This window comes from Ochotona princeps, chromosome 12 (assembly GCF_030435755.1).
Source record: "Ochotona princeps isolate mOchPri1 chromosome 12, mOchPri1.hap1, whole genome shotgun sequence".
NCBI lineage: Eukaryota > Metazoa > Chordata > Mammalia > Lagomorpha > Ochotonidae > Ochotona > Ochotona princeps.
The window spans coordinates 26,191,613-26,204,546 of NC_080843.1; the positions used below are offsets into that span (position 1 = coordinate 26,191,613).

General features: G+C 40.8%; 1 protein-coding gene across 5 annotated transcripts in view; it reads left to right on the forward strand.

Annotated features, from left to right (window-relative positions):
- The window catches only part of TBC1D4 (TBC1 domain family member 4), a 183,958-nt gene that overhangs the window by 97,759 nt on the left and 73,265 nt on the right, over positions 1 to 12,934 (forward strand). For all 5 annotated transcript variants that reach the window (XM_058670648.1, XM_058670649.1, XM_004577424.3 and 2 more), the window contains exons 2-4: positions 1,803 to 2,375; positions 3,745 to 3,834; positions 7,692 to 7,796. In XM_058670648.1, the coding sequence (XP_058526631.1) occupies positions 1,803 to 2,375; positions 3,745 to 3,834; positions 7,692 to 7,796 (768 nt within the window). The remainder of the gene's footprint in view (positions 1 to 1,802; positions 2,376 to 3,744; positions 3,835 to 7,691; positions 7,797 to 12,934) is intronic.

Genomic DNA, 12,934 nt, shown 5'->3' on the forward strand with positions numbered 1-12,934 from the left:
AGTGTTGAGCCGTATCTATCACAGTGGGATTAGTTCGGAGGTAGACTTCCCTTGGTCTTGGCTCCTATGACTGGTGATGAGAATGTATCCTTTCCTTCTGGCACATGGAAAGCACCTTTCACTTGGGAGTTTAATCTCCTTCATTCAGGAAGCAAAAGAAAGATCAAAGTGCCCTTTTGGGATCTGATTTTTCCAAGCACTTTTTTAGCTCAAATCAGTCGATATGTTGACATATGTTAACACTGTTAAGCATATTTGGATTATAGTATTTTGATTCTGTAAAGTAATATGACTGAAGTTTTACAGGATGAATTTTGGTTTTTGAGAATAGGTTAGAGGAACAAGGGAACCAATAAGAGGCTATTGAAGTAAACTATAGATGATGGAGAGTAAACAATCCATTTCATGAATGCACTGAATTGTTAAAACTTTAAAAAATATAGTTTATGTAGTTTTTACTGGAAAGGCAGATCAGATTTACAGAATGAGAGATGAAGATCTTACATTTGCTAGTTTGTTTTCCAAGTGGCCATACTGCTGGAGCTGAGCTGATCAGAAGACAGGAGCCAGGAGCTTCTTATGGGTCTCTCACATGTGTGCAGGGTCCCAGGGCCTTGGATCATCATCTACTGCTTTCCCAGGCCATAAACAGGGAGCTGGAAGGGACATGGCACTGCCAGAACATGGACTGCTGCCTGGAGGGGATCCTGGTGCTTGCAAGGCAAGGATTTAGCCACTGAGCCATTGTGCTGGTCCCAAATGTACTACAATTGGTTCATTCACTTGTTGATGGATATTGGATTGTGTCCAGTTTTAGAGGATAATGATCTAAGGTGCTCAGATTTTTATGTTTATTTTCCCAGTCCTTAAGATAATTCTTTTGGGTTCTGAGTAGGACTTTTTTGGACTTCTGAGAAATGGCCAGGTTTCTAAAGGTGTTGTGTCACTTAGCTCCTATACGTGTGGTGCCTGAGAGTCCCCATACTGTGTAGCCTTGCTGCCCTCGGTCTTTCTTGTTGCTGGCTATCATGGGTGTTGAGCTTATGGCAACTCAAGTTTGCATTGTCCCTGAGAGCTAAGGCTGATGAGGGGTTCTGAGTTTTCATAGGCTCACCAGAAAATTTATATTATTCCCATTATTGGAACTTTGGTTCTTTCAGCTGAGATTCATGAACACTTTTATTTAGTTGTGTTCTAAAGATTGAAAGTCAAGTTATAGAGGGAAATGGGAGAGACTGAAATGTTCCATCTACTGTTTCAATCCCTAAATGGCCCAATTGCCAACACTGGACCAGGGTAAAACCAGGAGCCAGAGCTTCATCTAGGTCTCCCATGTAGATGGCAGGGGCCCACACACTTAGGCCATCATCTCCGGCTTTTCTCAGGCCATTAATTGAGAGTTGAATGAGAAGTAGAGCAGCTGGGATATAATATGGGATGTTGCCATCTCAGGTAGTGACTTTGCTTGTTGTGCCACAACACTGAACACTGTAAACACTTTTAAAAGCAATCAAAATTACATTATAGCTTATTAAAACAGGTAGTGGCTTGTTGACTCTCACAGTTTTGCAGAGATACATTTATTTAAAATGGAAAAATGTTACTGCTAATTTTCATTGATTTTAAAAATTTGACCTTGATGTTTTGTTAGTATCAATCTATGATCTACATGGTATGGGGTCTGTTTCTTCTCTATTCTGTCATGTAGAATGAAAATTCATTCCTGTGATTAAAAGTCTAGGTAAACATAAATGATCCCTTAAACAGTTCAGCTAAAATGAGGGTTCTCACCTTTTCCCCAGGTCCCTGATGTTATCAGCAGTATAAGGCAATTATCCAAAGCTGCCATGAAGGAGGATGCCAAACCCAGCAAGGACAATGAGGATGCCTTTTACAACTCTCAGAAGTTTGAGGTCCTGTACTGTGGGAAGGTGATTGTGACCCACAAGAAGGCACCATCCAGTCTCATTGATGACTGCATCGAAAAGTTCAGCCTGCATGAGCAGCAGCGCCGGAGGCTCCAGGCTGACCCCAGCGAGGACCTGGTGGCTCCAGAGGCTGAAGTGCCCCGGGTCCCCAGAGACACCCTGCAAGAGGAGGCTGAAGATGACATGGACACCCACCCTGGACTGCCCGCTGCACCCAGTCAGCCTGCACAGCCCAGCTCTCGGCTTTGCTTCCCTGAGCGGATTTTGGAAGATTCTGGCTTCGACGAACAGCAGGAGTTTCGGTCTCGATGCAGCAGTGTTACCGGAGTCCTGCAAAAGAAAGTCCATGAGAGCAGCCAGATAGCACAGCCGCGCAGGAGGCACGCAAGTGCGCCCAGCCATGTGCAGCCCTCGGATTCCCAGAAGAACAGAACGATGCTGTTCCAGGTAGGGCTGACAGTGCCAGCGGAGACTGCGTCAGAAGGGGCCAGACAGCGGCTGGGTGTCCAGCTCCTCTTACTGCTGCTTCATTTGATGTGTCCACAGGGTTCAGGACGAGCAGAGTTCGTTGTTTCACTTTGCTGTGGTCCTCCCTCTGAAAAACAAAACAAAAGGCACAGCGCACATCAAGTAGAGAAGGGACAAGGGGGGCAAACACAGCAGGACAGGAGAGGAGGAGAAAGAGGCAGTTGGAAAGACACAAGACCCCAAGACGAAGGCATTCCGCTTGATCCCCGTGGCCAGCATTCGCCTCTGGTTGATTGCCTCTGATAAAAATTTAAAACAAAGTCACAGAGGACCAAGTTCGCACAGACGGATAGATGCGCATCTTATAGAATGTGGTTTGGCATAGAGAAAAGATAAGATTTTTTTTTTCTAGAGAGGAATCGAAAAGTCTAGAGACTCACAGATGTATTTTCAGAATAGAACACACCAGTTTACACATAGCAGGGAAGTGTGAAGACACAGCTTTGACCTGATAATTTCCTGGATTCGATATTGAAACAGTTTGATGCAAGCTGTGCTATTGGGGTAACATAATTCTTAAATCTAAAAGTAATTTTTGAATGCACAGGCATACAGATAATGTGTAAATTTCACTTAAAAGTATTTTATTTGTTATAATACCTTATGGAGGATATTTAATTTAATCCTCAGCTTGTAAAATGTAATTTTCTTGAAAAAAAGTGCTATTTTAAAGAAGATCTGCTAAGGAAATTTCGAAGCATACCTTGACAAACAGTCCCAGTGTATAGTTTTTTTTTCAGAAGTTAATATTTTTGTTTTTTAGCTTTAGGAATGTAATAAAAGCATCTCTAGTCTTTTCCTTAATATATTAACTAAATTTTTCCCTTAAGGCCATCAGTTTTCTTCTTTTTCTTAACAATTCTCAGTTCTTGCTAGTAACATTTCTTTTCTTTTTAAATCCCACTGATTAGCCCAATTGAATATGTCATCTTGTAGATCATTTAGAAGCAAGTATGGATAGAAATAATTGATACTTTCAGACCTTAAGGAGTAGAGAAAGTTTGCTTAGTTTTTGAAAAGACACATATTTCTAATCTGAAAAGATTTTTTCAGAGCTTACCATTTAAGACCAATTTAATTCCCATTATTTTTTGATAAGGAGAAGAAATGTTTTGCGGCAGCGTAAGGTTGGGGTTAAAATATTGGTTGTTTGCATGTTGGTAAGAGTATGAAATGGGTGTATTTGGTATATTGTATTTGAATATTTCCTAGTCATTAAAATATTTAAGTGTAGAGTACATATTGGGTTTTGTGAATTGGAACTAATTAGATTGCTTTTATCTTTAAGGTTGGACGATTTGAGATTAACCTTATCAGTCCAGACACTAAATCAGTTGTTCTAGAAAAGAATTTTAAAGACATCTCTTCTTGTTCTCAGGTATGTAGCAAACATGGTATTTGATGAAATCAGCTCAGTTGTGTTTCATGACTAACCATGAAATAACTAGGCTCAAACCACTTACATGTTCACCTTATTAATTTTTCTTTTTTAAGATAAGTAGTTTTTATCCAAGTGCCTATGTGTTTGTACCAGTAGCAACATTTATCGTCTTCATCCTTGTAATATCACTTCATCAGATCTTCTCCATTGGTGGGAATTTTGTGTGTGGGATTCTTTTGAAAATACCTTCACAGTTCATGTTCTCAGAACATTGTGCACTGAAACTGAGGGGTGTTACTGAGCCTGCTTGCTCTTAGTGGGGAGTGAAAGGGGAGCTAGTGTTTTCAACCAAAATTAGTGGAAATTTTGAAGCACATTTGATGTTTTACTCTTTTAATGTGTAATCTATCTGTATCTATATGTATTTAAATCTTTGTAAAATAACTGGTACAGCTTTGTGGAACAATATTGGCATATTAGACATGATCTAGCACCCTAAGTAATAGTTTAGAACATCTATTTGAGGACTGGGTCTATTAAATTTATTATAAAAATAGAAGCCATTTTCAAGATCAATGGAGTTGTGGGCCTACCTGGATCTAGATGTGTAGACAGCATGGATGAGTTCCTGCCATCTGTCAGCCCAGGGACTTCATGGGCTTCAAGGAGCTGTTTGTGATGGTGTCTTGTGCCTGTATCTTAAAATTGAAAAATACTAACTACCTGTGGATTTTTTTCTTATTTTTTGGTATTGGATTTAGTGTTGCTAAAGATATGGTATTTAGGCATGCCTCTCTTTGAAGATGGCAAGAGGCTTTTTGTACAGTTTGTTGATTGTTTCTGTCAGCTAATAGTTTTCACTTCTACTGTTTTGTTTTAATATGTTTTCTATTAGACATATCTATTATGTTGTATAGATAGATTTTTCCTACTTTAATAACTTTTTGTGCCAATATTTGAACATAGGAAACATATATACATATGTATATATACATATGTATACACTTTCATAGGTTCTATTTAAAGGATATGTACATTTAACATAAAACTATTCCCTTTAGTGGGAAAGGATTTGTTAAACATTGTTTTCATTACGTATTTTCTGCGGATTCCTGCATGGTGAGCTCTGGTGGCAGGTGTCTTTGCTTCGGGATCTTATCAGTCTTTGAGGCATTAGAATCAGGTGTGCTAAGTTGGAGCTTAACCGTTAGATGCCCAGTAAGTGTTGAAATCCCAGTGCTGTGGAAGCCCAGTGTAGTTCCTGCTCCCCAGAGCACCAAGAGGGCAGCCTCCAAAGCTGTGCTTTTCCTCCCCTTCCTCTCTCAGCCTCCTCGGGAGGAAGGTAGCAGTGCTCTCTGAACATTCAAAAGAAGGAAGGGAAAAAACATAATAGAAAAAGAGCCAGCCAAACTAAATGTACAAAACTGGAAATTCTGATGTGAATTTGCTTTTCTGTTTTATTATTCTTATTTTTAAAAAAGATTTATTTTATATTTATTGGAAAATCAGATATACAGAGAGGAGGAGAGACAGAGAGGAAGATCTTCTGTCTATTGATTCACTCCCCAAGCAGCCACAATGGCCTGAGCTGTGCTGATCGGAAGCCAGGAGCCAGGAGCCTCTCATGGATTTCCCATGCACATGCAGGGTTCCCTAGGCTTTGGGCCATCCTCGACTGCTTTCCCAGGCCACATGAAGGAAGCTGGATGGGTAGTGGGACGGCCAGGGTTAGAACCGGCACCCATATGGGATCCCAAGCTGTGCAAAGTGAAGACTTAGCCACTAGGCTACAGCACTGGGACCATGTTTTACTACTTTTTAAAGGTGAGTTTTTATGATATATTCTGAATCAGAAAGAGAATTAAAAGCATGAGAGAAATCTGTGGAAAGGCTTTAATCTGTGTAAAGGCAAGGGGTCACGCTGTGTTATTTACCGAATGGGCCTGTCCTTGTGTCTTTTGTGCACCGCAGCAAACTGGTAGCATGTGTCTGGACTCAGGAACAGGCCTGGTATTGAACACTGTACACCTACAGAAGTTTCTGTCACATACTTGTAGGGCCCAACAAGTATTGCCCAGCAAGTATGTGCAATAAAGAAGTGATAGATACACTTTCCCAGAAATCTTGCCGTGGCCTGAAGACTCTCTGGGCTAATGGGGTTTTCAAATGTTTCCCAGTCAGTACTAAGCTAGCAACAGATGATCTCTAAATCCCTAAAGAGTTGCATTATGAATTGCAACCCTACTTCTCTCTTTTTCTTGTTGCACAGTTGATTTCCTTTTTCTATATCCATTGAATAGATTGTAATTTTTTTCACAAGATTAGTGATTCTCCTTTATCAGACATTCCAGGAACTGTGATTGGCACATCTTAGGTTTACTCTCATTTCTGACTACAGATGCTGTTACTACTTTTCATAATGAGAAATGGAGCCTCAGAGATAACTCTGGAATAATTCCAGCAAAATATCTCATACTTAGTAAATCAGTTGACCCAAGACTTAAGCACATGTCCATGTGACTCTAAAGACTGTTTTTCCTTTTCACTTAGGTTTAGGGGATTTCAGGGACAGCTGTAAAATTTTTAGCTACCTGGCTTTTCAAATAAAATTTGTCCCATTAAAATAGTAATGTATTCTGTACTTATTGATGTGTATGTATTCAAACTGATGAGAGTTACATTTCTAATAAATATTACTGAGTTTATCTTGCCTGGAAAGCACACTGATGCATGAATGTGGACCAACACTTGCAATTATTTCAACATCTATCAGTTCTGAACAGTATGACTCCTTGGCTATTTAGAAGTAGACAAACATGCTGGTATTTTCATGCATACTTTAGGGATTGTATGCCATTTAATTCTAGTATTGTCAGGTGCACTTCTTAGATCCTTAGCCCCCTCATAGGGAAGAATAGGGTTTATGGTTAATCATTTGACCAAGAAATCAGTAAATTCAAAACTGCATTCCTTGCCAGCGTGGAGTTACTTGTATATCATCAGGCCACTCCTGTTTTTCCTCCTGTGGCCCCGAGTCACAGAGTATTCCTCAGAAACAATCTTAGCTGTTCTCCCCCTCACTTGTGTATCATCAGGCCATTCCTGTTTTTCCTCCTGTGGCCCTGAGTCACAGAATATTCCTCAGAAACAATCTTAGCTGTTCTCCCCCTCACTTGTGTATCATCAGGCCATTCCTGTTTTTCCTCCTGTGGCCCCGAGTCACAGAGTATTCCTCAGAAACAATCTTAGCTGTTCTCCCCCTCACTTGTGTATCATCAGGCCATCACGTGGGTTTGCTGTGATGTCACGTTGCCTGTCAGTGTGAAGCACAGGTTCATGAAACTGACAGAGTGTAGAACTAACAGTTCCAATACTGTTATTAAAAGGACAGATTCAGGCCCAGTGCTGTGGCCTAGCGGCTAAAGTCCTCACCTTGAACGCACTGGGATCCCACATGGTCATTGGTTCTAATCCTGGCAGCCCCACTTCCCATCCAGCTCCCTGCTTGTGGCCTGGAAAAGCAGTTGAGGACGGCCCAAAGCCTTGGAACCCTACACTCGTGTGGCAGACCTGGGAAAGGATCTAGGCTCCTGGCTTCGGATTGGTGCAGCACTGACTGTTGTGGTCACTTGGGGAGTGAATCATCGGATGGAAGATATTTCTTTCTGTCTCTCCTCCTCTCTGTATGTGTATGTGTGTGTATGTGTGTGTGTATATATATATATATATATATATATATATATATATATATATATATATATATAATCTGACTCTGCAATAAGAATAAATAAATCTTAAAAAAAAAAAAGGACAGATTCCCCTAAGCCCCAAATTGTATTTTCCCTTCCATTTAGGGTATAAAGCACGTTGATCACTTTGGCTTTATCTGTCGGGAGTCTGCGGAGCCGGGGCTGAGCCAGTATATCTGCTATGTGTTCCAGTGTGCCAGCGAGTCTCTGGTAAGTGAACAAATATATTGTTGATAACATTGTTGCCTACATCATCTAAATGAAGCTTCAAAAGTGAGTCCCCTAGAAATGTCATTTTCCCTTTCAAAGCAACATAAGCAGTAGCCACTCTAATTTTCATGGTCATGTTGAGTGCTAGAGGCTTTCTTATGTTTAATAAACCCAGTCATATTACCATGAGTACTTTTAGAAGGGAGGAAAAGACTAAGAAAAGAAGAGCTGTTACTTTTCCCAGTGCTCAAGGAAGAAGAGAAGGCAGACTGTTGACTTCCTGTTTTCTTAATCACTGTAACATCTCCCACCCAGTCAAGGGTGCTTACAGCAACTGAGTGGAGAGCCACTCTTGCTTTGTTGACTCTAACCTCAGTTTTTAAAGGCTTTGTTCTTTGCAGTCTTATTTTAACTTTCATTTTATTTCCTTGGGATTTAATAGTGTAGTTATTCTCCTTTGTGTTATGGAAACAGTGGAGTTTGAAAGAACATACTCAAGGCAGGCTTGGAACTATACTTAGGTGACTAAAAAATATTGATTTTTTTTCCTGTCCAAGTGTTGTTTTCTATCCCACTTGTGCTGTTTCCTTTTTAAACCAGTGTACCATCATCTTCAGAAATCCCATTCCCATTCTTTGAAGGGTTTGTGTGTAATCCTTGTTGTAACATTTCTCCCAGGAAAACACATGCAATTTACACAGAGGCAAATAAGCCAGGCAGCACTGCTGTGGTTTCTTTCTGTGTGTTATAATTATCTTGCCTCATTCTTGCTTTCCACACTCCCAGTGTGGCCAGTGACTTAGGTCTGGTGAGTACTGTTCTCCTAGATAATTAAGCAGACCTGTGAAACATGCACATGTTGTATTGAGTTGACCACTGTTAAATAAACTCAGTTCGGGACTTGAGGTCAACGTTTGAGGATTTTGATTAAGTATATGATAGCGGAAGGCAGGGATTGGAGGAACACCCAAGGGAAAGAAAGAGAATGAGAGCCAAGGAGAGCCAATGATACAACCCTGGAATGTGCTGGCCCTACTGAGTTTGGTAGAAGGATTGTGTGACATTCTCTGCACTTAGGGCCTACTCCCCTGAAGTCTCTGCTACTAACACCTTCATTTTTCCCTCCCTTACTCCTCCTCCTAAGACCGAACTTTCTACCATATTCTGTATCCTGCCTTCTTCAAGCCAATCATCTCTCTCTATATATATATTTTTAATTTCTTACCATTTATGCAACTCTTCAGTTTAGAAAGCCTAGTGCATTTTTTTTCACCTTCTGTATCTTGTTCACCAATCCTATTGACTCCCAGAGGAACTGTTTTGCTTATCCATCTCCCCTGTTTTATTTTTGCTGGCCGAATATCAACATTATTTTTCTTTTTTTTTTTAAAGATTTATTCATTTTATTACAGCCAGATATACACAGAGGAGGAGAGACAGAGAGGAACCTCTTCCGGGTCCGATGATTCACTCCCCAAGTGAGCCGCAACGGCCGGTGCGCCGATCCGATGCCGGGAACCTGGAACCTCTTCCGGGTCTCCCACGCGGGTGCAGGGTCCCAATGCATTGGGCTGTCCTCAACTGCCTTCCCAGGCCACAAGCAGGGAGCTGGATGGGAAGTGGAGCTGCTGGGTTTAGAACCGGCGCCCATGTGGGATCCCGGGGCTTTCAAGGCGAGGACTTTAGCCGCTAGGCCACGCCGCCGCCCCCCCCCCCTTTTTTTTTTTAAAGATTTATTTATTGTATTACAAAGTCAGATATACAGAGAGGAGGAGAGACAGAGAGGAAGATCCTCCGTCCGATGATTCACTCCCCAAGTGAGCCGCAACAGCCGGTGCACGCCGATCCGATGCCGGGAACCTGGAACCTCTTCCAGGTCTCCCACGCGGGTGCAGGGTCCCAAAGCTTTGGGCCGTCCTCGACTGCTTTCCCAGGCCACAAGCAGGGAGCTGGATGGGAAGTAGAGCCGACGGGATTAGAACCGGCGCCCACATGGGATCCCGGTGTGTTCAAGGGACCTCAGCTGCTAGGCCACGCCGCCGGGCCCAACAACATTATTTTTCTTTAGGCCAATAATACGAGAAGCCAAATAACTTCTCTTCCCACTGTTGCCCTGTCTGTGATGGTCTGTACATTTTCTTCTTGATGTTAGGTTTGATTTCTCGCTGCATTTCCTTATCATCACCCAGCTTATGGCTCATGTTTGATAAACGGTCTAAATGGTTTAGCAAGGAGTTTGAGCTGCTTCATTCCTCTTGTGTGGTATGAGCCCTCTTCTAGAAGTGATGCCATCCATGCCTTTTATTTTGTGACAGTGTCTTCACAAGTGTTGTGGCTGCTCATGAGTTGTTCTCTGTGCTAAACCAGAAGTATGGTTGGGTGGTTGGTACAGTAATGCTCCTCCTGTGATTTGCTACTCCACACTGTGGCTAATGCAGGCCTGGGACAGGCATGGGAATCCAGGATTTAAGGGAGTGGTTGAAGCTCTCTGAAGGCCCTTGGTGGCTCAGAAGTGGCACTTGAGTGCAGAGTAGCATGTCAGAGGAGGCCGGAACCAGGTTTGATGCCTTGTACGTAGTCAGGCCTCTGGGGTTCACACTGTTCATCCATTTGGGTTTCTGGTATTACTGTAGTGATTTGTTTCCATGTTCCCCTTCCTAATGCTTCATTGGCAGTAAAGCCAGCCTGGCCTCTACCCCCTCTGATTGCTGCTCCTTTTCCTTCTAACTGTGGGTTTGATGGGCCCCAGCTTCCTTGTCTTATCCTGCTGAAGACTTTCCTGGTTACTGCCTTTCAGCAGCTGAGCCCTAGTTCCCAGATCCCTAATAGCTCCTGCAGACACACAGGACCCACCATCATGTGTCTGCTTAGAGTTAGAATGTCTTCAATGTAGTACATGCTTGAGAGCTTTGTCTTGTGAAAGACTGAAAGATTTTGTTAGTCTTTGTTGTAGGCCATCATTTTCTAAATCTTGAACAATTTCTAATCACTGGATAACTTGGACTGAAACAGAAGCTATGCAAAAACTGATTTCCAATCTCTTTTAACAGGATTTGGTTTGTGTTTTTAGCTTTCCTTTTTTCTGGGGGGGGGGCTGTGTGCATGTAAAATGAATTTTGCACAACTGGCGGTAACAGTGGAAGGTCTGGGGGCATAATGCATTTTCCCTCAACAGGCTGTGTGACTAAGGCAACAGACTGGGCTGGCTGTGAATGCCTGCCTGTTCCTTGAAGCTGTATTGGATTTGAGTTTTGGCAGCATTGTTTTCAAGAACAGGCCCATGCTAGGATCGTTCAAATCCTGTTTACTCTGGTTTTATCTGAACTGAATCTTGAGGCATCAGAACTGCTTGTTGGACAGAAGATTAAATGTAAATTTCCTGCCTAATAGGAGATGGCTCAAGCAGCTGATACATTGAACAAAAGAAAATAGTCAAATATTATCAGTGCAAGTGCTGTTACAATTGTTGTGGCTTGGCACTTAGGGAAGTATTACAAAACTGTGCATACTCACTTATCTTCTCTGAGCATCAAAGACATGTGATAGCATTTTCTTTTGCTGCTGTGTAAGAATTGCTAGCAATTTCTAAACAATGTAGTATTCTTACGGGCTATGTTGGGAGTTGTACTGCAAGTGTAATTGCTTATTTTTTTCTTTTGTTTTTTTCTTGAAATAATTGTAGGCAGGTAGTTTAGTCTTGTTCAATCAATGATTGAAACTTAAAAATTATTTATTTTCACTTTATATGAAAGGCAAATAGACCGACAGAGATCTTTTATCTGTTGATTGACTCTCCAAATGTCCTCAGCTGCTAAGGCTACAAGATTGAAGCCAGGAGCCTAGGACTCAGTCCGGGTTTCCCATGTGGGTGACAAGAACCCAAGAGGTTTAGCCCTCAGCCGCTGCCTCCCCGGGTGCACATCAGCAGGAAGCTGGGTTTGAAGCAGAGGGACTGGGGCATGAGCCAGCACTCTGATGGAACATCCCAAGTGGCATGTTAAACACTGTTTCAAATGTCCACTCGGAGATTTTTAGGAAATATCATTTCTATAACAATGTGCTTTCTTTAAAATTTGTTTGAATAATTTGAAACAAGGTATTCAACTTTTTGCTACTTATAGACCAAGTAATTTCCACAAAAGCAAACAAAATAAGGGAAGCATAACCAAAAGGCTACTGAAAATTAGGAATTTGCCTCGAGTTAGTAGTTAAAGAAATAAGCATGGAGTTCATTGTAAGTTTTAAGTTATTGATAGGAGATTGGCCACAAAGGAGACCATTTCCTTGCTTACTTCAGATTAATTTTCTTCATTGGAGAGCTTGAGAATTTAAACTACTCAGTTTGTATTACTTTTTGGTATCCTTACACATTTTGTGATTATTAGCCTTATTCTAAAATAGAAAATATTAAGTTTAGCATATAAGTGCTTTTGGGTATTAACTTCAGTATGAACTGTCCCCTACTGTAGTAACTTGAGCTTTGTTCCATTTCATGATTCTCATTGGGATTTCAATTCTCTGTGAAACAATGCCAAGAATATTAACTTTTTTTGTTTGCATATGAGTGATTTTTCTTTGCACATTTCTTTGCTTTTGATGTGACCTGTGATTTTTTTGGATATTGTATCTAGACTGAAATATTTAGACGACTTACAGTCTGCTAATTTAAACTTTTTGTTATGCTGATCCCAATTTAGAATTTATAGCCTGTTCAGAAAAAAGTGTTAGATTAAAAAAAAACATTTAAAATTTAGAAGTCAGTGTTTTATTAATATTTGTGGCAGGAAGAAGTTGGTACCCATATTTCAAGAATAACCTCCTGTTTAGCTCTGGAAATAGAAAAAAAAACACTCAAAATATTCCTACTTGGAGGCCTTTATATAGGCAGCATTATTACTCAGCAATAATATGTAAGAAAATTATTATAGTTACTAAGCATTTTAGTAACATTTTCCATGTCTGAACTAAATGAAAAATAAAATAGAAATAAATGAACATTTCTTAAATCATTTTGAATATATAACAAAAGAAATAAAATTGCAACAGCATTAAATGTTTCATGCTTTTGTTCCCAAGTATTACAAATCTATATTCTGTAATTACAGTTTAAAATAATGTATTTTATGAATGATTTATCT